This window comes from Oryzias latipes, chromosome 18 (assembly GCF_053564925.1).
Source record: "Oryzias latipes strain Hd-rR chromosome 18, Olatipes_Hd-rR_3.1".
Classification (NCBI taxonomy): Eukaryota; Metazoa; Chordata; class Actinopteri; order Beloniformes; family Adrianichthyidae; genus Oryzias; species Oryzias latipes.
The window spans coordinates 29,068,594-29,094,927 of record NC_136254.1 but is presented as its reverse complement, the minus strand read 5'-3'; the positions used below and the strand labels follow the sequence as shown (position 1 = coordinate 29,094,927).

Sequence of the window (26,334 nt, the reverse complement as noted above, 5' to 3'; positions counted from 1 at the left end):
GGAAAATCTGGGAATATCCGGGAATATCTGGAAAAGTTCAAGGATTTGAAGGACCAAAAGTCATAGCTGAAAGGAATAAGATGAAAGGGTTGAACATTGTAATAGTAGAATGGTAAAAATAGGTGAAAGTTTGAAGAAGTATAAAATTGCCTCACATTTTGGCACAAAATGGCCACCAAACTCTAGGTGGTGTTGCCATCCCATAATAGTTTTGAGCCTTATATTGAAGTCCAAAGCCTTGCGAACATTTCAATGTTTGAACTGTGTCTCTACCTACAAGTATGTGGAAGTTATATTGGTTGAAAGAAACTACAGTTTCAAATTTGAAAAACACAAAATGGCTGCCATGCAGTTTCCATCCCATAATGATTTCAAACTTTGATGTAATATTCCAAAGCACTAAGAATTTGACAGTGAAAGTACGGTCACTTCCTCCAGAAAGGGGCATTCTGTCTTATGTTCAACCTCATGACTAATTCTCTCAACTTTGCATGGGTCATGAATCTTAGCATACTCATCCATGTATAATTGAGAGCTGTGCTGATCATCAGCTAGATAGCTGGATGACACAGCATTTTATTGTCTTTGAACAACTAACGTGTGGCGTAACAACATGATAGTCAATTCTCGTAACAGCCACCTAACTCATGGTTTGGGAATCAACACTTCCCATGAGCCTTAGCGGCCGTGGGCGACGCTTGTTCACAAAATGGCTGAAGCACATGTTTGAACTGCAGCTTCCAGCTACGAGGAGGAAAATAAAAAATACATCAAAACTAACTTAGATTTGCTCCCACTGTTTTTTCTAACATACATTGAAACGTCAAAGCTTATGAGTAACCCCACCTCAAAGAAATTTCTTCCATGTAACGAAATATAATTGAGTTAGTGGAACTGAATTTCATCAAGAAAGGCAAGGTAAAAAAACATGCAGAAAAAGTCAGATGCTGGATTCGAACTCAGAACCTCAGTATTGTAAGACCACTTTCTAAGCCATTGAGCTAACATTTCTGTGACGACACAATGCAGCCGGTATCTATTAATCAAGCTTGTCGTATATAGTCTTATTGGGAGAAGCTGAGTTGAAACGATTTCATGCCACAGTTCGTTTTTTACGTGGAAAAAACGAACGAAAATTTTCACTTTTGAAAGGTCAAAGGATTTGAAGGACCAAAAGTGGTGGTAAAAAAATTGTGTAGGTACAAAAATTGTAAAAGGAGTTAAACAAGGCCCTAAATTGTTGAAAAAATGGCTGAATTGTTGAAAATTTGAAGATTTGAAGGAAAGGAATGGTTAGTACAATGGTTAAAGTAGGTAAAAACCTGTAAAAGAAGTTAAGCACAAGGATTCCCTGTGTATTTTAATGGAGCAAAAAATCCTGGAAAATCCTGGAATATCTTAAAAAGTTCAATGATTTGAATGACCAAAAGTAATCACTGTAATAAGTTGAAAGAGCTCAACATTTTAAAAGTAAAATGGTTAAAGTAGGTAAAAAACTGTAAAAGAAGTTAGGCACAAGGATTCCCTGTGTATTTTAATGGAGCAAAAATCCTGGAATATCTTAAAAAGTTGAAGTATTTCAAAAGCCAAAAGTAATAACTGTAATAAGTTGAAAGATTTGAACATTTTAAAAGTAAAATGGTAGAAAAAATATTAAGGGTCCGAACTGGGAGTCGATCCGGCAACCTTGTGCACCATAACTTCCCAATGCATTTTAATAGGGCAAAAATTCCCGGAAAAACTGGAATATCTTAAAAAGTACAAGGATTAAAAGTACCAAAAGTCAAAGCAATAATTAGCTGAAAGAGCTGAACATTTTAAAAGTTGAATGGTAAAAATCGGTTAAAAACTGTAGAAGGAGTTAAGTGCCGAAAAACGGCGGAAGATGAGCGTAATAAAGAATAAATAAAGAGAAACAGGAAAACAAAGGGTTGAATGCTTTACAGCATTCAACCAATAAACTAGAAGGAGCTGCATTTCCAGAAGAAAATGCAGGGTTGAATGCTGTAGTGCTGAATGAAAGCTGAATTAGCTGAAGAAATGGCTGAACTGTACTGGAAAACCTTGAAAAGGTAAAGGTACAAAACTCCTAGCAGGAATAAGCTGAAAAAGTTGAACATTGTAATAGTAGAATGGCTAAAATAGGTCAAAGTTTGTAGATGGAGTTAAGCATTAAAGCTGAAATTGTTGAAAAAATGGCTAAACTTTTGAAAATGTGAAGATGTTGCTAATATGGCTAAAAGTGCTAGCACTGAAATCAGCATCATCAACTGACTCAAAAAAACACATTGTTTAAGAGTATCATATTGGTAAAACTACATGTTCTAAGTTGACAGAAAATCCACTTTTTTGAAAATGGCGGCTTTTCTATTAATTTTATCTCCATAGCAACCATTTTATGTTTGGGTCGCCTGGGGATGACGAACAAATCGACATTAGTTTCAGACAAATTGGAAAAAGTAAACCTTTGGACGTCCTTAGCAACAAAGTTTGTTTGCTAACCACACCCACATTCCTTATATGTCCAGATCCAGTGAATTTCAATATGTTCGGTTCTAGCCATGGATGAAGTTTATTGCAATATTTGCTTCAGATTTTGTAATGAAATTGCCACCAAACAGTAGGTTGTGTCGACATCCCATAATGATTTATAAACGTATTTTATATTCCAAAGCCTTGTGATCAATTTAATGTTTGAACAGTGTCTGTAGCTAAAGGCATGTTGAAGTTATGATGGTTGAAAGAACCAAAGGTTTTCAAGGATTCTCAATGTATTTTAATGGAGGAAAAATCTTGGAAAATCCTGGAAAACCTTGAAAGGTTCAAGGATTTGAAAGACCAAAAGTAATAGCTGAAAGGATTAGGCTGAAAGATCTTAACATAGCAACAGTAAAATGGTTAAAATAGGTTTAAAAAAACAGTTTAAAATCGCCTCACATTTAGGCACAAAATGGCCGCAAAACCGTAGTTGGTGTTGCCATCCCATAATAATTTCAAAACTAATATTGAAATACAAAGTCTTATGAGCAGTTTAATGTTTGAACGGTGTTTCTAGCTAAAGGCATGTCAAAGGTAGGAAAGTTAAAAGCAACAAAGGTATCAAATTTGAAAACACAAAAAGGCTGCCAAACCCTCCCTATCTCTTAATGATTTCAAACCTTGATGGTACAGTCTAATGCATTGATCATTTAAAACTAAAGTAGACATACAGTAAAATCATCCGGTAGGGGGCACCATGTACAATTCTGTGTCACATGATTAAATTTCCCAACTGTGCATGTATCATCAATCATAGCACAGTTATCCATGTATAGTGGAGAGACACATTGATCATCAGCTAGCTAGCTGAATGACACAGCATTATATTGTCATTTAACCAGTAACATATGTGGAGTAACAACATGATAGTCACTTCTCGTAACAGCCGCCTAACTCATGGGGTGGGAATCAACACTTCCCATGAGCCTTAGCGGCCGTGGGCGGGGCTAAGGCCAGGGTCCTGACGTTTGTTCACAAGATGGCTGGAGCACATGTTTGAACTGCAGCTTCCAGCTACGAGGAGGAAAATAAAAAATACATCAAAACTAACTTAGATTTGCTCCCACTGTTTTTTCTAACATACATCGAGTGTTTGTGTGTGTGCTTTAAGCTGCTCTGATCATTTTAACGTTTGAATGGTGTCTCTAGCTAAAATTGTGTGGAAGTTGTAAGGGTTGGAAGAATCAAAGGTTGTCAAAGATTGAATGCAGTACTGCTTAATGAAAGCTGAACTTGCTGATGAAATGGCTGAACTGTCCTGGAAAATCCCTAAAAGTTAAAGGATAAAAAGTCAAAACTTATGAGTAATACCACCTGAAAGAAAATTCTTCCATGTAACGAAATATATTTAAGTGAGTGGAACTGAATCTCATCAAGAAAGGCAAGGTAAAAAACCATGCAGAAAAAGTCGAATGCCAGAATCGAACTCAGAACCTCAGTATGATAAACCGTTCACCTTAGCCACTGAGCTAACACTTTAGTTACAATACAATGCAGCCGGTGTAAATAAATAAGGCTTGTCGTGTACAGTTCCAGTGGGCAAAGCCGAGTTGAAACGGTTTCATGCCACAGTTCGTATTTTACGTGGAAAAACGAACAAAAGTTTTCCCTTTTGAAAGGTAAAAGGATTTGAATGACCAAAATTGATGGTAAAAAAATTGTGGAGGTAAAAAAATTGTAGAAGGAGATGCATTTCCAGAAGAAAATACAGGATTCAATGCTGTATTGCTAGAAGAAAGTTTAATTTGTTAAAGACATGGCTGAACTGAGCTGAAAGAGCTCAACATTTTAAAAGTAAAATGGTTAAAAAGGGTAAAAACCTGTAAAAGAGGTTAAGCACAAGAATTCCCTATGTATTTTAATGGAGCAAAAATCCTGGAATATCTTAAAAAGTTCAATGATTTGAATGACCAAAAGTAATAACTGTAATAAGTTGAAAGAGTTGAACATTTTAAAAGTTGGTTGGAAGAAAATTTTAAGGGTCCAAACCGGGTGTCGAACAGGGCGCCTCGTGCACCATAACTTCCCAATGCATTTTAATAGGGCAAAAATTCCCGGAAAAACTGGAATATCTTAAAAAGTACAAGGAGTAGAAGTACCAAAAGTCATAGCAATAATGAGCTGAAAGAGCTGAACATTTTAAAAGTTGAATGGTTAAAATCGGTTAAAAATTGTAGAAGGAGTTAAGTGCCGAAAAACGGCGGAAGATGAGCGTAATAAAGAACTAGAAGGAGCTGCATTTCCAGAAGAAAATGCAGGGTTGAATGCTGTATTGCTGAAAGAAAGCTTAATGTGTAAAATAAATGGCTGAACTGAGCTGAAAGAGCTCAACATTTTAAAAGTAAAATGGTTAAAAAAAGTAAAAACCTGTAAAAGAGGTTAAGCACAAGAATTCCCTATGCATTTTAATGGGGCAAAAATCCTGGAAAATCTTGGAATATCTTGAAAAGTTCAAAGATTTGAAAGACTAAAAGTCGTAGCTGAAAGGAATAAGATGAAAGGGTTGAACATTGTAATAGTAGAATGGTAAAAATAGGTGAAAGTTTGAAGAAGTTTAAAATTGCCTCACATTTTGGCACAAAATGGCCGCCAAACTGTAGGTGGTGTTGCCATCCCATAATAATCTTGAACCTTATGTTGAAGTCCAAAACCTTGTGAACATTTCAATATTCGAACGGTGTCTCTAGCCAAAAGAATGTTAAAGTTACAATTGTTTAAAGAAGCAAAGGTGTGGCCAATGGAGCAAAAAGATTGGAAAATCTGGGAATATCCGGGAATATCTGGAAAAGTTCAAGGATTTGAAGGACCAAAAGTCATAGCTGAAAGGAATAAGCTGAAAGGGTTGAACATTGTAATAGTAGAATGGTAAAAATAGGTGAAAGTTTGAAGAAGTTTAAAATTGCCTCACATTTTGGCACAAAATGGCGGCCAAACTGTAGGTGGTGTTGCCATCCCATAATAATTTTGAACCTTATGTTGAAGTCCAAAACCTTGTGAACATTTCAATATTTGAACGGTGTCTCTAGCCAAAAGAATGTTAAAGTTACAGTTGTTTAATGAAGCAAAGGTGTGGCCAATGGAGCAAAATAATTGGAAAATCCGGGAATATCCGGGAATATCTGGAAAAGTTCAAGGATTTGAAGGACAAAATGTCATAGCTAGAATAAGATGAAAGAGCTGAACATTTTCATAGTCAAACGGTTAAAATAGGTGAAAAATTGTAGAAGGAGTTTAGCTGTGAACTTCTGCACGAAAAATTCTCCATGTATTTCAATGGAGCAAAAATTCCCGGAAAACCTGGAATATCTTAAAAAGTAAAAGGATTTGAAAAACCAAAAGTCATAGCACAAATAAGCAGAAAGAGCTGAACATTTTAAAAGTTGAATGGTTACAATCGGTTAAAAATTGTAGAAGGAGTTAAGCGGCGAAAAACGGCGGAAGATAGGCGTAAAGAATAATAAATAAAGAGAAACAGGAAAACAAAGGGTTGAATGCTTTACAGCATTCAACCAATAAATAAAGAGAAACAGGAAAACAAAGGGTTGAATGCTTTATAGCATTCAACCAACTAGAAGGAGCTGCATTTCCAGAAGAAAATGCAGGGTTGAATGCTGTACTGCTGAATGAAAGCTGAATTAGCTGAAGAAATGGCTGAACTGTACTGGAAGAACCATGAAAAGTTAAAGGTGCAAAAGTCCTAGCAGGAATAAGCTGAAAAAGTTGAACATTGTAATAGTAGAATGGCTGAAATAGGTCAAAATTTGTAGGACTTAAGCATGAAAGCTGAAATTGTTGAAAAAATGGCTGAATTGTTGAAAATTTGAAGATGTTGCTAAAATGGCTAAAAGTACTAGCATTGGAACCAGCATCATCAACTGACTCCAAAAAACACGTTGTTTGAGAGTATTATATTGGTAAAAGCTACATGTTCTAAGTTGATAGAAAATCCACTCTTTTCAAAATGGCGGCTTTTTTATTGATTTTATCTCCATAGCAACCATTTTATGTTTGGGTCGCCTGGAGATGAGGAACAAATCCACGTCGGTTTCAGATGAATCGGAAAAAGTAAATTTTTGGACGTCCTTAGCAACGAGCTTTGTTTGCTAACCACGCCCACATTCCTTATATGTCCAGATCCAGTGAATTTCAATATGTTCAGTTCCAGCCATGGATGAAATTTATTGCAACATTTGCTTCAGATTTTGTCAAAAAATGCCCACCAAACAGTAGGTTGTGTTGCCATCCCATAATAATTTCAAAACGTATGTTGAAGTCCAAAGCCTTGTGAGCATTTCAATGTTTGAACGGTGCCTCTAGCTGAAAGCGTGTTAAAGTTATAATGCTTGAAAGCAACAAAGGTTTTCAAGGATTCTCCATGTATTTAAATGAAGCAAAAATCTTGGAAAATCCTGGAAAATCTTGGAATATCTTGAAAAGTTCAAAGATTTGAAAGACTAAAAGTCGTAGCTGAAAGGAATAAGCTGAAAGGGTTGAACATTGTAATAGTAGAAGGATTAAAATACGTGAAAGTTTGAAGAAGTTTAAAATTGCCTCACATTTTGGCACAAAATGGCTGCCAAACTGTAGGTGGTGTTGCCATCCCATAATAATTTTGAACCTTATGTTGAAGTCCAAAATCTTGTGAACATTTCAATATTTGAACGGTGTCTCTGGCCAAAAGAATGTTAAAGTTACAATTGTTTAAAGAAGCAAAGGTGTGGCCAATGGAGCAAAAACATTGGAAAATCTGGGAATATCCGGGAATATCTGGAAAAGTTCAAAGATTTGAAGGACCAAAAGTCATAGCTGAAAGGAATAAGATGAAAGGGTTGAACATTGTAATAGTAGAATGGTAAAAATAGGTGAAAGTTTGAAGAAGTTTAAAATTGCCTCACATTTTGGCACAAAATGGCCGCCAAACTGTAGGTGGTGTTGCCATCCCATAATAATTTTTAAACCTTATGTTGAAGTCCAAAACCTTGTGAACATTTCAATATTTGAACGGTGTCTCTAGCCAAAAGAATGTTAAAGTTACAATTGTTTAAAGAAGCAAAGGTGTGGCCAATGGAGCAAAAACATTGGAAAATCTGGGAATATCCGGGAATATCTGGAAAAGTTCAAAGATTTGAAGGACCAAAATGTCATAGCTAGAATAAGATGAAAGAGCTGAACATTTTCATAGTCGAACGGTTAAAATAGGTGAAAAATTGTAGAAGGAGTTTAACTGTGAACTTCTGAACGAAAAATTCTCCATGTATTTCAATGGAGCAAAAATTCCTGGAAAACCTGGAATATCTTAAAAAGTAAAAGGATTTGAAAAACCAAAAGTCATAGCAGAAATAAGATGAAAGAGATGAACATTTTAATAGTAGAATGGTTAAAATAGGTTAAAATTTGTAGAAGTAGTTAAACGCCAAAAAACGGCGGAAGATACTATAATAATAACTAGAAGGAGCTGCATTTCCAGAAGAAAATGCAGGGTTGAATGCTGTATTGCTGAAAGAAAGCTAAATTTGTAAAAGAAATGGCTGAATTGAGCTGAAAGAGCTCAACATTTTAAAAGTAAAATGGTTAATATAGGTGAAAACCTGTAAAAGAGGTTAAGCACAAGAATTCCCTATGTAATTTAATGGAGCAAAATTCCTGGTAAATCCTGGAATATCTTAAAAAGTTCAATGATTTGAATGACCAAAAGTAATAACTGTAATAAGTTGAAAGAGTTGAACATTTTAAAAGTTGGTTGGAAGAAAATTTTGAAGCGTCCGAACCGGGTGTCGAACCTGGAACCTCATGAACCGTAACTTCCCAATGTATTTTAATAGGGCAAAAATTCCCGGAAAAACTGGAATATCTTAAAAAGTAAAAGGATTTGAAAAACCAAAAGTCATAGCAGGAATAAGCTGAAAGAGCTGAACATTTTAAAAGTTGAATGGTTAAAATGGGTTAAAAATTGTAGAAGGAGTTAAGCGCCAAAAAACGGCGGAAGATACTATAAGATACGATAATAATAAACTAGAAGAAGCTGCATTTCCAGAAGAAAATGCAGGGTTGAATGCTGTACTGCTGAATGAAAGCTGAATTAGCTGAAGAAATGGCTTAACTGTTCTGGAAAAACCTTGAAAAGTTAAAGGTGCAAAAGTCCTAGCAGGAATAAGATGAAAATGTTGAACATTGTAATAGTAGAATGGTTAAAATAGGTCAAAGTTTGTAGAAGGAGTTAAGCATTAAATCTGAAATTGTTAAAAAATGGCTGAACTGTTGAAAATGTAAAGATAATGCTAATATGGCTAAAAGTGCTAGCATTGGAATCAGCATTATCAACTGACTCCAAAAAACACGTTGTTTGAGAGTATCATATTGGTAAAAGCTACATGTTCTAAGTTGATAGAAAATCCACTCTTTTCAAAATGGCGGCTTTCTATTAATTTTATCTCCATAGCAACCATTTTACGTTTGGGTCGCCTGGGTATGACGAACAAATCGACGTCAGTTTCAGACAAATCGGAAAAAGTAAACCTTTGGACGTCCTTAGCAACGAAGTTTGTTTGCTCAGCACGCCCACATTCCTTATATGTCCAGATCCAGTGAATTTTAATATGTTCTGTTCCAGCCATGGATGAAGTTTATTGCAATATTTGCTTCATATTTTGTCATAAAATGGCCACCAAACAGTAGGTTGTGTCGACATCCCATAATGATTTCTAACCGTATTTTATGGCCCAAAGCTGAAAGAGTTGAACATTGAAATAGTAGAGTGGTTAAAATAGGTGAAAGTTTGAAGGAGTTTAAAATTGCCTCACATTTTGGCACAAAATGGCATTTAAACCGTAGGTAGTGTTGCCATCCCATAATAAGTTCAAAACCAATGCTGAAATCAAAAGCCTTGTGAAAATTTCAATGTTTGAACGGTGTCTCTAGCTGAAAGCATGTTGAAGTTACAATGGTTAAAGTAAACAAAGGTTTTCGATGATTATGCTTGTATTTAAATGGAGCATAGCTCCTGTAAAATCCTGGAATTTCCTGGAATATCTTGAAAATTTCAAGGATATGAAAGACCAAAATTCATAACTTAAAGGAATAAGCTATAAGAGTTGAACATTTCAATAGTAAAATGGTTAAAAACAGAAGTTTAAAAACGCCTCACGTTTAGGCACAAAATGGCCGCCAAACAGTAGGTTGTGTTGCCATCCCATAATAATTTCAAAACGTATGTTGAAGTCCAAAGCCTTGTGAACATTTCTATGTTTGAACAGTGCCTATAGCTGAAAGCATGTTAAAGTTATAATGCTTGAAAGCAACAAAGGTTTTCAAGGATTCTCCATGTATTTAAATGAAGCAAAAATCTTGGAAAATCCTGGAAAATCTTGGAATATCTTGAAAAGTTCAAAGATTTGAAAGACTAAAAGTCGTAGCTGAAAGGAATAAGCTGAAAGGGTTGAACATTGTAATAGTAGAAGGATTAAAATACGTGAAAGTTTGAAGAAGTTTAAAATTGCCTCACATTTTGGCACAAAATGGCCGCCAAACTGTAGGTGGTGTTGCCATCCCATAATAATTTTGAACTTTATGTTGAAGTCCAAAACCTTGTGAACATTTCAATATTTGAACGGTGTCTCTATCCAAAAGAATGTTAAAGTTACAATTGTTTAAAGAAGCAAAGGTGTGGCCGATGTAGCAAAAACATTGGAAAATCTGGGAATATCCGGGAATATCTGGAAGAGTTCAAAGATTTGAAGGACCAAAGGTCATAGCTGAAAGGAATAAGATGAAAGGGTTGAACATTGTAATAGTAGAATGGTAAAAATAGGTGAAAGTTTGAAGAAGTTTAAAATTGCCTTACATTTTGGCACAAAATGGCCGCCAAACTGTAGGTGGTGTTGCCATCCCATAATAATTTTGAACCTTATGTTGAAGTCCAAAACCTTGTGAACATTTCAATATTTGAACGGTGTCCCTAGCCAAAAGAATGTTAAAGTTACAATTGTTTAAAGAAGCAAAGGTGTGGCCAATGGAGCAAAAACATTGGAAAATCTGGGAATATCCGGGAATATCTGGAAAAGTTCAAGGATTTGAAGGACCAAAAGTCATAGCTGAAAGGAATAAGCTGAAAGGGTTGAACATTGTAATAGTAGAATGGTAAAAATAGGTGAAAGTTTGAAGAAGTTTAAAATTGCCTCACATTTTGGCACAAAATGGCCGCCAAACTGTAGGTGGTGTTGCCATCCCATAATAATTTTGAACCTTATGTTGAAGTCCAAAACCTTGTGAACATTTCAATATTTGAACTGTGTCTCTAGCCAAAAGAATGTTAAAGTTACAATTGTTTAAAGAAGCAAAGGTGTGGCCAATGGAGCAAAAAGATTGGAAAATCTGGGAATATCCGGGAATATCTGGAAAAGTTCAAAGATTTGAAGGACCAAAATGTCATAGCTAGAATAATATGAAAGAGCTGAACATTTTCATAGTGGAACGGTTAAAATAGGTGAAAAATTGTAGAAGGAGTTTAACTGTGAACTTCTGAACGAAAAATTCTCCATGTATTTCAATGGAGCAAAAATTCCCGGAAAACCTGGAATATCTTAAAAAGTACAAGGATTTGAAAAACCAAAAGTCATAGCTGGAATAAGCTGAAGGAGCTGAACATTTTAAAAGTTGAATGGTTAAAATAGGTTAAAAATTGTAGAAGTAGTTAAGTGTCAAAAAACAGCGGAAGATAGTGTAAATAATAATAAAGAAATAAAGAGAAACAGGAAAACAAAGGGTTGAATGCTTTATAGCATTCAACCAATAAAGAGAAACAGGAAAACAAAGGGTTGAATGCTTTACAGCATTCAACCAATAAATAAAGAGAAACAGGAAAACAAAGGGTTGAATGCTTTACAGCATTCAACCAATAAAGAGAAACAGGAAAACAAAGGGTTGAATGCTTTACAGCATTCAACCAATAATAATAAATAAAGAGAAACAGGAAAACAAAGGGTTGAATGCTTTACAGCATTCAACCAATAAATAAGTGGTTCGGATAGGGACAGAACACGATCATTCACTATTTATCACAGAGCAATTCTGAACTCTGAACCAGAAAATTATTCCATCATTTTCATTATTTAAATTGTTTTTTTTAAATTAAAAAACTCATTTTTTTGCTATTTTAAGATGTACGTATAAACACTGTGGTTAAAATAAAACGCTTGAGTTTCCCATTTAGGGGGCAAAATAAAGTATTTCTCTCGTCTTAACCCAGAACTTTTTATTTTAAATACCGGTAATTGTAAAAGTGTTCATCTCGGTTCTGTGTGCTACGTTATTATTTATTAACATTCTTATTTACTATTGATTTACATTCATTATTATTCAGTATAACTTGAAATTCACCCTATGGACACATATTTGCTAAAGTTGGAGCAGTTTTTACTCACATTTTTGTGACTAATGTCATAAAATACATGACTTAAAGGGCCTGTATATCATGCTATTCTTAGGCCTTTTATAGTAAACAATATCCATGTATATGATAAAATACTACCCTTAAAAAAATATATTTTAATCAAACGTGAGTTATTTTTAAAGCTCATTTTCCTACAAGAAGTGAGACGACTCGATCTCTGAGGCGTCAACTTTCTCTCTTGTGGGTGCCTCCCATTTCATGACATCAACCTCGGCAGCGTGTCGGTGTTTGGCCCACATCAACGAACAACATTTAAACTTTTGCAAAGACGGATGTGCATATTGTGCATAGAAAATCAAAGCGTTTAGCCAATCCCAGCTAGCTAGGGCCGTTGTTGGCAGCGCAGGCTGTTCTCACTTATCTACTTCACAGTGTGAGAACCCGCTCGTTTTCGTAGGTTGGGAGGGGCTCAGAGGGCCGGTTTTTGGAGGAATACTCAAAAATGCGGGAACGGATCAAAATTACACTTAAAAGCTCCCAAATCAGGTTTTGCAGGTTTTTACAGGCCCTTTAAATACTAACTTAGAACACAAACTTGAAAAACAAAAAGATTTAAAAGTTCGCCCAAAGGTTTATTTCTTAAGCTGAAGCACAGATTCAAAATCCACAGCAAATTCAAATCAACTGGGAACATGTACAAAAACACCTGAAAGAGAAAGAAATTTGATTGTAAAGGAGGAAAACTGGAGCCATTGAACTGCTAGAGACTGGTTTCTAAAAACAAACCGACCCATTTAGCAAACTGTGACAGATTACAGGTAAAAGTTATGAAAATACTGTTAGGGGTGCACAAATGACATTTATTTATTTCCCACAACTTCTGCCTGGAAATTGCTTTGCATTCACACAAAACCAATCCCAGAAAATACCAGGAGAAAATCCCAAATTCATGGATCATTTTGCTATTTTTTAGTTTTGTGGGTCAGGATAACGCGTTTCAAATCCTAAAAGCATTTTAAAATTTAGCTAAACTCTTTGTTTCCTTCGTCCGAATGAGAGCGTCTCGTGGGACTCCAGCTGTAGGTTTTGTGTCTAGTTGTGAGATGTTTGTGTAAGGGAAGACAGCAGCCTTAGCGTTGTCTTCTTGATCAACAAAGACACAGAATTCATGAAAACACCCCCACACATATTCCCCGTAGGTGTCCCTTTTGTTCGAGGTGGAGAACTTGGCGGTGGCTTCTCCGGCGACAGTGTCCCGCTGTGGGATCGTCTACAACGACTACGCCGACCTGGGATGGAGGCCTTTTGTTCAGTCTTGGCTGGACAAAAAAAACAAAGTACGACCCCCTTTGATCAGAAAAGTTGATGTTCTTCAATGAGAAGATGGGAAGAACTCATTTTTTGCTATGCTGGCTGTGACCTCTTAGGTCGAGGTGGATCATCTAAAGTGTTTGTTGGAAAAATACTTGGAGAGCACGCTGACTTTTAAGAAGACCCACTGTAAGGAGCTGATCCCCATCACTGAGCTGAATGGTGTCATCTCCCTGTGTCGCCTCTATGACTCCATGACTACAGACAGCAGTGGGGTCAGTCCAGTCCTGCCTTTATTGAGCGGAAACCAGATTAGACGTGTTTTTCACCCGTCTCCTCCCCCGTCCGTCAGGCGAATCACTCGGACACGGAAAAGCAGGGAAGGCTGGTGGAGCTGTGCTTTGTCTTCAGCCTTATCTGGTCCGTCTGTGCCTCCGTGGACGAGGACGGACGGAGGAAGATGGACAAATTCCTGCGAGAGATGGAGGGTACCTTCCCTTTCGAGGTCCGTCTATCGAGCAAAGGGTCACCAACTAAACCAAAGCCGAACTGTGTATTTTGCAAAGTTAAAAGCATAATTTCCTCCACAAGCAAATCAGCACAAAGACACTAGATTGTAGTTACAAATTAGATTGTAATCGACACAAACTTCGCTCAAAATACATAAAATTTCCAGAATTTTCTTTGGGAATTACATGAAGTTGAACAAGTTTTACTTAAATTCTTGTGACATTTGTGCCATACTTAAAATTGAGCTCTGATCAGTCTTATTTACCATCAATGAAAGTGTGTCATTGAACGCCTCACATTGCACTGTTTCAGGCACGAGAACAAGAAACACATTAAAATCTGTTAAAGACACCATTTAGACCCTATTTGTTGCAAATGTCCGCTTTATTGTGAAGTGCTTCCAAATTTTAGAAATACATTTTCTGCCTTGAACTGTCAGCATTAGCGGTGTGTATCGGCAAGAGTCTGGCGATACGATACATTTCCCGATACGCGTCCCACGATACGATACAATACGTATCTCAATATTGTATCGGAACACGTTTTTTTTGTTTTTTTTCCAGAGTATTACTTAAAAAAAACTCTACCTGAATTTCAGTACGTCCTTCATTAGAATAAAATGGTAAAATTCTGTTTACTAATTTCATGCAGCCTTAAGCACTGGAACTAGATCTCATATAAGTTGCTTTTACCCAAGCAAATTCCTAGTGCCTTTATTTCGGAAAATTAAAACATATAAAGGTAAGAGTCAACATTGTCTGATTTCCACAACAAAATATATTTCAGTAGAAAAAAAATGGAATGAATGTGGCTTAACCAATAAGGGCCTAAAAGTATGATTGAGGAAATAAAGTGCAATAAGTAATTGCTTAATGTTGCTACTCCAGTACTTTCAAACGGTTCAGGAGCCTGAAGGATGCAACAAAACAAGCTGCTTTTCGCTGAGATGTTGTTGTTTTGTGCGTGCAGAGCTGCTCAAAGAGGCTCAGTGGGCGGTGCTGCCAACTTCAGCCGCTGAAGGACATTAAAAAATAATTTTAAAAATATCGTCTTGACAGCTTTTTGAATCGATACACGTATCCCCAAATGAACTACTGGAAAATATCACCATTTTTGGTTGAGAAACCTCATTCTGTTCAGACATTTTTACCTTTTGCCCTTCCAGGATACCGTCTATGAGTACTATGTGGATCCAAACAGGGAAGCCTGGGTGCCTTTTGAGGACAAAGTCCCCAAATTTTGGCCTTACAACGACGAGTAAGTATAGTTCATGTGAACATATCTAAAGCTTTAGTCACAACTGCCCTAAAGGTCACACAGTCACTATGTACATTTTGCGCATATTCCACGAGAATATACTTGGAAAAAGTTAGAAAAGTTGTGGTCTTTAGTGACATTTTCAAGATTTTTCACAAATAAGACATGTTAAACCACGAAAGAAGTGCAAATAAACCACACAAAGAACACGTAAATCAACATGAAAGCCAGACTGGCCCAAAATTTGTGCATCAATTACGTCATTTGAACATGAAATGTGCGCCCTATACGCGACATAAAAGTCATACATCGGTGGGACATGCGTCTGTTAAGACATTCGTAAACATACGTGAAACGGTCGTGGAAAGCCACAAATTTGTGTATGTATGTCACAAAAATCCTGCACAATTATGCAAGATTTAGATAATAATTGTGTTAAAAACTACGCACAATAAGCATAAACTGTGTAATTCTCATTCGACCAAAAATTCTGAACAATTTAAAACCAAATTCACGTAAAGACGCATTGGCCGAGACCGTCTATGGACATCTGCACACGTCGATGAATGACGAAGACAAAGAAGAAAAAAACACTTATAAATTACTGTACATCTTTCACGAACATATTACGAAAAAGACTGAAATTTCACAAGAGGAAATTGCGCTAAATGTACGTAAAGGCTGTATGACACAGCCTTTAAGGGTGGATATTGGCTGTCTGTGGGTAAAAAATGGGCAAACCTTTACGGGTGACCGCATGGAATATCAAGATCGTAGATTGATCTGTGAGCCTGTAGAGCGAAAATGTTCCTGGCAGTTCATCCAGTTTTTTTCCCCCAACTTCCCAAAATCCTGCATACGACGCAAGGAACCTGTTAGTGCACCTTTCATGCAGCCTCACTTAGCGTAGGTTGTGTGGGCATCCTGTACGTCTATTGCCCCATGCATGCGGCTTTTGCGCATAATTAGTGAGGGGTCGGCACTCGCGCCTTACTAACAATTTGAGTTTGGTGTAATACGATACCATCGCCTGTACGTCATGCGTACAACTGCCATTAGCCTTAAGGTTACTTCCCGATACCACACCACTGCAATGATACGTTCCATTTTCACCTTGTGGTGAACACAACGAGAGAACAGCAAGACATACCTGTACTCCTCTTTACATGCGCCCGCTCCTCGCTCTGACCCTCCATGACATGTGACTAAGGCTTTATACCTGAGAAGGTATCTCATCTAGGCTGTTCTATCCCTCAGCACTCCTTTCTACAAGATTATAATCCCGACGGTGGACACAGTTCGTTACAACCTACTGGTGAAGGCTTTGGTGGCCGGTCAGCACCCCGTGCTGCTCACTGGGCCGGTGGGGACCGGGAAAACCTTGGTGGCTCAGAGTGTCCTGCAGGGCCTGGGGGAGAACTGGACGTCCCTCACCATCAACATGTCTGCACAGGTGTGTTTCCTCCACGCTCCATTTTTCCTCACAGCAGGAGATCCATCACACAGCGTGCAAACCACCTCTCAGTGACGGATAGGCTCCGTCTCAAATTCAACACACTGATTAAAAGTCGTATATTTTCCCCGCCCGATCGTGAAGTTACTGGAAACAGCTGAATGAGAACCAGACATGATGGAGGTTGTAATTAACGGTGCAGCCTCCCCTCCACATCCATCACTGCTGCCACAGTTTGTTCTGGCGCCCATCTCCCTCAAATCTGAGGACTACAGTTAAATGCTTGGTTTTCATGACCGCCTCTTAATCCTTCAGACTTCGTCCAACAACGTCCAGGCGATCGTGGAGAGCCGCTTGGAGAGGAGATCCAAAGGTGCCTTGGTGCCAGCTGGTGGGAAGCAGCTGCTCTGTTTTCTGGATGACCTCAACATGCCGGCCCATGACCTGTTTGGCTCTCAGCCTCCGCTGGAGCTGCTGCGCCTGTGGATGGACTACGGCTTCTGGTACGACCTGCAGAAACAAACCCCAAACTACATCAAGGTGAGACGACCGTGAAGACCCTCTGCTGCTCATTGGTTTCTACCAACAAGTCGCAAAGAAACTGACCGTGTTTGTGCTGTAACTGTACCAGGGCATGTTCCTGTTGGCCTCCATGGGGCCCCCTGGTGGTGGGAGGACCCAGATCTCTTCCCGCTTACAGGGTCACTTCAGCATCATCAATATGACTTTTCCTGATGTAAGTCTCTCTCCGTTTAAAATTCCACTCCGATTATCTTTTGATCTTTTTGTTTTTAACTTGTCCTGTCCAACAGCTGAGCAAGCAGAGCTGAAGGCCTCTTGTGTTGGACTGATTTACAATAGGGGTTTATGGATCTTCAGACAAACGGTGTATATTTGTATAAACTCCTTTTGTTTTGTTATTTGTATAAACCTGCCATTTGATACTTATCTTTTTTTATAGTAATAATATATGCAAAGGAAAAGAGAGGGAGAGTGGGATATTAGGGATGGGGTGAAGTCTATCGATCTATTTTAAAAGTGTTCCCAGTAGTCTTTTAATTGTGATTATGCTGTTTATATTAAAAAATTTTTTTGAAGACATAGTTTCTGCAGAGAGCTACTAGTTCATCAGAAATTTACCTCTGAGCTGTGGGCAGGACTGTTGGCGTGGAGCAACCCCGCCCCCCTTCCCGTTACTCATCTGTTTTCATCAGGGGTGTCCAACATTTTTGCAAAAAGGGCCAAATCGTGTAAATCGAAAATCCCCATCAGCCTTCACTATTTTAATACAAATAAACTATTGACATTTTTTTTAAATGAAATACTTTTCACTGCTTCACATAGAACAGAAAAAAATCATAATAAATTTATGCCAAAATGTCTGGGAAGTTCATATTTGAAAGACTAGAAATAAAATAAAGTCTGTCTGGACAAAAACGTTAAATCTAGGTTCACATTAAATGTTACATATTATTAATTATTAAATGCTCATTGTAAACTTCTAAATGCAAATCCTGTGAAAAGGAAAATAACACAAAGTTAGACACTCAATAAATCAGTTCCTCGCGTTTGGCGTTTAGGCCTCTGAAGGTCAAACAGCCACAGGTAGAAATTTAGCCCACAGGCCGGACTTTGGACAGGCCGGGTTTACACTCTCTCCTTCTAGCTTACAGCGCCTTACACTTCCAATCTAACAACAAAACAACAACAAGGGGGCAACATTGGAGCTATTCAGCTGTACAGTTATGAGCCGGATTCCAGCTCAGATGAGGAAAACAAAGGCGGCGTGCATGGATCGATCCGTCAGAATGGGGCGTGAGGCCTGCCCCGCGTATCTTTACGTCACAAATACGATCTTTTTTCAAACTGCATTTGTTATTGTCTGCTCCTTATTCACAGTGATGTGGAGAAAGAAATACTATTTTTAACTTCCTTTTCTTTATATATCCCCTAGATTAAAAAAAAAAAACCTTAACATGTTAAAAAAACATTTTTTTATCAGAGTCGGTCTTTAAATGCGATAAAGCAGCATAGTTATTGCTAATATAATCCATCGTCTTTTATGTGATGTCATCTGTTAAGGGTTTTTTCCCTTTTGTTCCTTTCTTTTCGTTTTATTTGGCTTTCTTCCTCACATTTCCTTATTTCTCTCTGCTGCCCCTGGTTTTCTGTCTCCATTCTTCTCCAGTCTTTCTTTGTTGGGAAATGAATCCCCTTCAATCTTTAAATAAAAGCTGATTTCCACGTGGAAACACTCGACTCTGGAGCTGCTTTTCTAACGTTTGCTCAAAGTGGACTACGCGTCCTTTTTCCTGCGACTCAGACGGCAACACAAAGTTTTTGATCAGCGTGGCGCTAGAGACTCTGTGGCCTTGATCGTCTCCATCATTTGTTCCTGCAGAGGGCTCAGATCAGGAGCATCTACGGCTCCATGATCCAGAAAAAGCTGCAGAGGTTTACGGAGGAGTTGCAACCACTTGGAGAAATTCTGACTCTTTCCACCATAGAGCTGTTCGATGCAGTCCGAGGGGCTTTTCTCCCAACACCATCCAAGATACATTACCTCTTTAACCTCAGAGACATTTCAAAGGTACGGAGACAGCAGCACAGTTTCTGCTGATGTACTGACTTAAGCTGGATTGACTTTTGCTTGTGTCGGGGGCCTTTTAGGTGTTTCAGGGTCTGCTGAGGGCCAGTCCGGACTTCCATGATACCAAAAACAGCATCACAAGACTGTGGATCCACGAGTGCTTCCGGTAACCCCCCCATTGCATTTATAAATGCTCTGCTGTGCTTTGTGTCAGGGCATTTTACCTTTCGTTCCTTTCAGAGTTTTCTCAGATCGACTCGTGAGCCGCAGCGACACGGACGCCTTTCTGGCTCTGCTGGAGGAAAAAGTGGCCTCTCACTTCAACGTCCCGCTGCACAGCATCTGTCCCAACAAGCAAGCGCCGATTTTTGGTACCTTTGTCTGCCTGTGAGGTGTCCACACACGTGAGGGGATGGGGGGGTTTACGTTCTCTTGTGTGCGTCAGGGGACTTCCTGAGTCCAGAGTCCGGCTTCAGGCAGTCCAGCTATGTGGACATCGTGGACATGACGGTTCTGAAGACGTTCCTGGAGTCCCAGCTGGAGGGTTACAACACGACCCCTGGAATGGTTCCCATGAATCCTGTGTTGTTTCAGGACGCCATCGAGCACAGTAAACATGATTGCACATCACCAATAAGCAGGCTTTTTCGTGTGTTTGACGGTTCCTCATATAGCCATCCTTAGGCTGCACAGTGGATTAGTGGTTAGCACTCTCATCCCACAGCCAAAACGCCCTGGTTCAAGTCCTTTCTGTGTGGAGTTAGCATGTTCTCCCTGTGCATGCGTGGGTTTTCTCCAGGTTTCCTCCCACAGTCCAAAAACATGCTTCATGGGTTAACAGCTGGCGCTCAGTTTACCCTGAATCTGAGCGTGTGGTCCTGCAACAACTGTTCAGGGTGTACCCCGCCTTCATTCAACAGTAGCTGGGATAGGCTCCAGCAACCCCATGAGGGATTTATTTAGCAAGTTCTGACAAAAGATGGCGTGTATATTTGTTATGCAAAAAAGACTAAATTGACTAACAAATGTATTAAAACTCCTGAACAACAATTTGCTTGAACTGTAGGTTAGTTGAAGCATTTCAAATCGTACTTCTTTTATTTCTGAGTTTAGAAGGACATATTTTTCTTAACCAGAACAAATCTCACCTGGACAGAATTTGGATTTTACATTAGTCCAGTGATGCCATCAACACTTTTTTTCTCCATTTATGGTTAGAGAAGTATGACTTTTCTGGTCTTCAAGTCAACAAGCAAAGCAGCCAAAGAAAAAACTGATTGTTTGAAGATTCTGGAGGATACTTCAGCTATTTTCGAACCTTCAAACTGAAGCCTGCAGCTAAAATGGAGGAGACACAGAGAAAAGTTTTCTGACCTGGCTGAAGCTGAATCTACTGAAAAAAACTAAAAAAAAAGCAGCTCCAAGTCCAAACATGTAACTTATTAAAGAAAAAACGCATTTGTTTTATAAAAATGTAACTGGGCCTAAATGATTTTAAAGTGTGAATATGCTCACTGGAAAATGTTTCCATTGATTCGTTCAAATCGTCACAATTGTTTCCTCCAAGAGCATCGAGATTTGCCTCTCGTTCAATATAAATGTTATTCTGGTTTATACTGTTAAAAGTGTGAGAAGTTTCTATTCTGCTGGGGTCACTGCTGTTGTTTTGGATCCTCTCCATCCTCTGCAGTAACACGTGTGGTGCGCGTCATCAGTCAGCTCAGAGGAAACATGCTCCTCATCGGCATAGGCGGCTCCGGAAGACAGAGTCTTTCCAAGATCGCTGCCTTCATCTGTGGGTACCGACTTTTCCAGGTGGAGGTCACCAAGCAGTACCGCAAGCAGGAGTTCAGAGAAGGTAAGATCCAGTTCCACGGCTCACTGCGGTGGGAAAACTCCCCTCTCAGTTTTGAGTCCTTCTCCTGACAGACATTAAGAAGCTGTACCGCTTGGCTGGAGTGGAGAACAAGCCCACAGTCTTCCTGTTCAGCGATACTCATATTGTTGACGAATCCTTCCTGGAGGACATCAACAACATCCTGAGCTCAGGGGAGGTGCCAAACCTCTACAAGTCAGATGAGTTTGTTGAGGTTGGTTTTTTATCCCGACATTGTCTCCAATAAATGAAAACACTCTGGTTGTGTCTCAACTCCCTCACTACTCCCCAGTTAGTGCGCTATATGGGGCGTTAAGCATTTTCTGTCTGTCTGTCTATCTCTATATATATATATATACAAATGTATCACTTGACAGTTAATTTGTCTATAGACTTCAAAAACACTTTAAATTAAATTAATAAAAAGAATAATGGAAAAAAGGTCAAGCATCAGAATAGATTTGGAATGAATTGATTAATAAAAAACAATTTGTGGAACTTGATTTTTTTTTTTGGCTTTTAAACATTTCTTGTGGCGTTCCGCAGAGGTCATTGATTGACATGAGAAATGAGTATTTTAAAATATAAATGATTTAATGAAAGGTTTCAAAACGTGTCTTTTTATGCAGATGACGCTAAAGTATTTTTTACTGGTTCTCAACTGCAGTTGAGGAGTCGTTCCAGAGTTATGGAAAACTTTGATAAAAATGAGTTCATAAAAATAAATGCTGCTTTTACAAACAAAACTACAGCTCAGTATTATATACACATGTATACATCATTTACTTAAATGCCGCATATATGATTTAGTAATTTTCTGTTTAGAGTGAACTGAAATCAGGTGAACTGCTCTTTTTCAACCTGAAAGCGATGAATGCCTCTGAGCTGAGTCAGCAGTGTGTCCTACAGCAAGAACTCTCTGGTCTGTCTGTGTAGGTGTGCCACGCTCTGTCAGATTCCGCCAGGGAGGATGGCGTGCCAGAAACCCCCGAGTCTCTGTTCACTTACCTGGTCGAGCGAGTCCGAAACAACCTGCATATCGTTCTCTGCGTGAGTCCAGTGGGAGAACAATTCAGGTGGGTTCTTCTGTGACTGGCAAAGATGCTGTGGACCCAGCTAGAAATTTACAACAGTGAACTATGAGGAATCCCTCACATCCCCCACATGAGGCCTTCACCTGCAGGAGGAGTCCATTCAGCAGTAGACTGCTGTCCCAGCTCTGCTCCACAGACAGACTGAAGAAATCGTTTGTTCCTTGTGCCGTCAGGCAATACAAGTCTAAGAAGCAATTTCTTTCAATTCAGTTTAACCCACTGATTTTTAAATTATTAATCTATTTATTTTTTATCTACTTAATCTATTGATGATTTTATTGTGTGTTTTATGATTCTCATCAGATGGCCACTTTTAAATTTCCTCAGGGATTATTAAAGACCTTATCTATCTTGTGCAAAAAAAAAACAAGAATTTCTACTCCCTGCTTGAAAAGAAAGGTTATTCTGACACATAGAATGAATGAGTTATAGCTCTTTATGTCTGAATATATATCTTTACGTCTCTATAGAAGTCTGGATTGTATTCCACTTCTTTGTCGCCCAGCTTCATTAGAAAGCTGCCACCTGATAGAAAAACAAACCCAAGAGGACTCAGGTGTGGTCATGGAGACATCTTCATGTCACTTATGTAATGATGGTTCCCACCAATGCGCCTCAGGGATTTGTTGAGAACGGGGTTAAGAGAAGGGTCCAGTTCTTCCTGGACATTCTGCAGCAAAACAGGACTTCCAAACTGGATAGCGTTTTCCAAGATCTGGAGGGAATCCACCATTCCAAATTCTATGACCTTCAGACCCTGTTGAGGGGGGGCACAAACAGACTTTTAAAAAGATTTTTTAGAAACCGACCAATCAGATGCCTCAGTAAAAGGAAGTGGTTCTTGCCGGCCCCCACATCAAATGAATGTTTGTTTGACAGATTTTATGTATCCCACTTTGAAGTGGCAGGGGTGTGAGCTTTCAACAACCTCACTCCTGATTGATGAGAATGGTTGTCATAGAAATGATGACTCATATTGACTTGGGCCAATCGCTGCTAACTGACGACGTCTGGCTCCAACATGGCGGCATCTATATAAAAAAAAAACGTCAATTAAATTGACTTCATTTGGTTGGAGCCATGCATAAGTTAGTCAGTTTCCAAGGGCGACGTCACCCTCACTTAGTCCAGTCCTCAAATTCAGTCAATGAGTTGACTTTAACGGTGGCTTGCAGACGTTCTGCAGTCAAAACCTTTTGCAAATGACCGTCTGCCAACAGGAGGCGCATCCTGCAGTACCCGGCCGTAGTGAACTGCACCACCATTGACTGGTTTTCCGAGTGGCCCAAAGACGCGCTGCTGGAGGTCGCTGAGAGATACTTGGAAGGACTTCTGCCAGATTTACTGGAGGGGGTGAGGCGGAAAAAATCTTCAATCTGTTTAGAAATTGATGTCACTTAAGACACTTTGTGACCGTCCAGATCAAGGCAAAGGTTGCAGCCGTCTTTGTGACCATGCACCAGTCAGTGGAACAAGTGTCTGAAAGGATGAAGCTGGAGCTCAGGAGGCACAACTATGTGACGCCTAACAACTACCTGGAGCTGGTGTCTGGATATAAGAAGTTTGGACCTCCACCCTCTCCTCTAACATAACATGCGTCTTCAAAATGTAAAGCTGATCTGATGTTTGTGTCTGTTCAGGCTTCTGACAGAGAAACACACAGAGGTGGGGGAGCAGGTGGGCAAGCTGCGCAGTGGGCTTTTTAAAATCGACGACACTCATGAGAAAGTGAAGGCCATGTCTGTGGAGCTGGAGGAGGCCAAGAGGAAGGTGGCCCAGTTCACCAAGGAGTGTGAGGAGTACCTGTCCCACATCCTGCAGCAACAGGAAGCGGCTGCTGATCAGCAGAAGGTGCGGGTGGACCCCAAAACAATCAGCAAATCTTTGAATTTCATGGACTGTGGGAATTCAGCGTCTTTGTTTCTGCTCTGTTTCAGGCTGTGACGGAACACAGTGAGAAAATTGCAGCCGAGGAGGCCCAGTGTAAGTTAATGGCTGAAACTGCACAGAAGGATCTGGACAAAGCGCTTCCCGCCCTGGAAGCAGCTTTGAAGGTACCTCTCTGTCCCTCTAGTCTGTAATCTGACAGAAAATGGTTTACTCGTGGCTCCAACCTAGTGAAATCAATTCAGTCGACATTTTTTATGATACAGATGTCACCATGTTGGAGACAGACGACGTATAGCTGCGTTTCTATTGACTGTGGAATTGCGCAAATTGGGTTTGTGATAATAACTTTGGCTACTGGAATCAGGACAATTCAAAAAAAATTCACACTATTAAAAAAAATGTTTTTGCGCTTGGAGGAGGCGGCTTTTGAGGCGCATCGAAATTGACATTGCTCCACGGCCTGAATAAGATGCTGATGTCTCCTCTGATAGATGATGAGTGCTAGTGCCATGGAAGAAATTTGAATGACTTATTGCGTGAGTTGGATTGTGTTTATTCGCATAATTAGGATTTCATCATTGTGAAATTGTTTTTATTTTCGACATTTCTAGACTTTGGATAAATTTTGCCCATGTGTGTAATGGAAACACAGCTAGTGATTGGTCCAAGTTGGTCTAACTCATTGTTTCTATGGCAACCACTCTTGCCAATCTTGAATGAGCTTGTTGGAAGTCCCCTCCCCTATCATGATTGAGTAATGAAAGTTTATTTCTCAATTTGGATTTTGGCTTCTTGGAGCCAGCAGGTACTTCCTGTTTGAAACATGAGATGGAGGCGGTCACTCAGTCCAGGTCTCATATACCGTCAATGGTCCTAACCAGTGATGAACTTAGCAGTCTTGGGGCCCCAGACGAATAATAGCATGGGGCCCTCTCAACGGCTGTATTGAATATAAACCCCTGTTGAATAACTTCTTCACTGGTCCACTTTTAGACGGCATCATTGTCAAGAAAATGTATTTTAATTCATCATTTCAGCTTTAAAAAAACAAGAACATATAGAATGTATTGAATGCACCAACTCGTCACAAACTCCCTTTTTATTTAGAACAAACTCTTCTGTCTTTTTTTGTCAGATTTCACTAAAGAAGGCAAAACAAACTAAAATGCTTGAAAAATGCTTGAATGATGGAACGAAACAGTGCACTGTGGAGTGACGTCAAAAATACAGAAATATTCTCCACATGACTATTTTCTGCCCCTCCCTTCACCTTTCCTCTCTTTTTCAGTTCCTTTACTCGTTCTCATTTTTTTTTTAAATCTTTCTGATTTCCTTTGATTCTGTTCTCCTCCCTGTTTTGTCTGTCTTCTAGCACAGTAGCTTTGTTGCTGCTTAACTCGTTAGAACTTTGTCTTAGACGGTTTTCCTTTGTTTTCTTGAATTGCATCAACAGTATTACGATGCTCCTTTTCTATCCTATCTAAGTCTCTTCAAAGAGTCTCTGTCTGCTCGCTGCATCAGCGGCCTCTCAGTCACCGACTCGCTGTAGATGGAATAGTCCCTTGCTTCACAAGAACAGAAGAGGACAAAACACTTTCACATTAGCAGCTTCACGCCGTCTCAGTTATTTGTTTTTTAATACAGAGTTTAACAATAGTGGGGGTGGAAATTATTTTAGACATTTCAATTCAATTCAGTTCAGTTTTATTTGTATAGCCCAAAATCACAACAACAGTCGTCTCTATGGGCTTCGAAGTAAAACATGAACTCAAAAGGATCACGAATACAAAGAGTTCAATAGGTAAATACTAAAATGAACTAACAAACTGACTAAGCTATACTGGCATCCCTGCCCTTAGACCCCCCTTCGCATTTAGCAAGTGTAATCGCTTACCTTTTCCTAATGGTAAGTCCGTCTCTGTCCCTAACGTCATCTGCCTCCCCGCCAGGCTCTGGAGTCTCTGAACAAGAAAGACTTGACAGAGATGAAGTCCTACGACCGTCCTCCGGCGCTGGTGGAGACGGTGATGCAGGCGGTCATGACCCTGCTGGGAAAAAGCCCTTCGTGGGCCGAAGCAAAGAAAGAGCTGGGTGAGAGGAGTGATCAGACCCAAACTCCAACCTAAAGCAGCTCTGTTCTGCTAATAAGACTGCATTGTTTGAACACGTGGAGAACTGCTGCTTTAGAGCATCGAGATGTTTTAATTACCATCCTGAACCTTCTGGGCAGGTGACACCAACTTCATCAAAACTCTGGTGAACTTTGACAAGAACCGAATCACAGACCAGGTTCTGAAGAAGATCGGCACCTTCTGCAGACAGAAGGATTTCCAACCTGAGACTGTCGGCAGAGTCTCTCTGGCAGCCAAGTCTCTGTGCATGTGGGTCAGAGCCATGGAGGTACGAGAGGGAACTCCTCATGTTTGA

The 26,334-nt window shown here is 39.3% G+C and overlaps 1 protein-coding gene across 2 annotated transcripts in view; it reads left to right on the top strand.

Moving 5' to 3' along the window:
- dnah2 (dynein, axonemal, heavy chain 2) overlaps window positions 1-26,334 on the top strand; it is a 76,430-nt gene that overhangs the window by 33,433 nt on the left and 16,663 nt on the right. For both annotated transcript variants that reach the window (XM_023966257.2, XM_078936298.1), the window contains 20 exons: window positions 13,126-13,263; window positions 13,354-13,512; window positions 13,590-13,742; window positions 14,913-15,004; window positions 16,262-16,457; window positions 16,773-16,997; window positions 17,089-17,193; window positions 18,859-19,047; window positions 19,128-19,213; window positions 19,288-19,418; window positions 19,493-19,657; window positions 20,738-20,905; window positions 20,977-21,137; window positions 21,860-21,999; window positions 23,238-23,370; window positions 23,439-23,578; window positions 23,658-23,868; window positions 23,955-24,071; window positions 25,857-25,998; window positions 26,138-26,307. In XM_023966257.2, coding sequence (XP_023822025.1) covers window positions 13,126-13,263; window positions 13,354-13,512; window positions 13,590-13,742; window positions 14,913-15,004; window positions 16,262-16,457; window positions 16,773-16,997; window positions 17,089-17,193; window positions 18,859-19,047; window positions 19,128-19,213; window positions 19,288-19,418; window positions 19,493-19,657; window positions 20,738-20,905; window positions 20,977-21,137; window positions 21,860-21,999; window positions 23,238-23,370; window positions 23,439-23,578; window positions 23,658-23,868; window positions 23,955-24,071; window positions 25,857-25,998; window positions 26,138-26,307 — 3,021 coding nt within the window. The remainder of the gene's footprint in view (window positions 1-13,125; window positions 13,264-13,353; window positions 13,513-13,589; window positions 13,743-14,912; window positions 15,005-16,261; window positions 16,458-16,772; window positions 16,998-17,088; window positions 17,194-18,858; window positions 19,048-19,127; window positions 19,214-19,287; window positions 19,419-19,492; window positions 19,658-20,737; window positions 20,906-20,976; window positions 21,138-21,859; window positions 22,000-23,237; window positions 23,371-23,438; window positions 23,579-23,657; window positions 23,869-23,954; window positions 24,072-25,856; window positions 25,999-26,137; window positions 26,308-26,334) is intronic.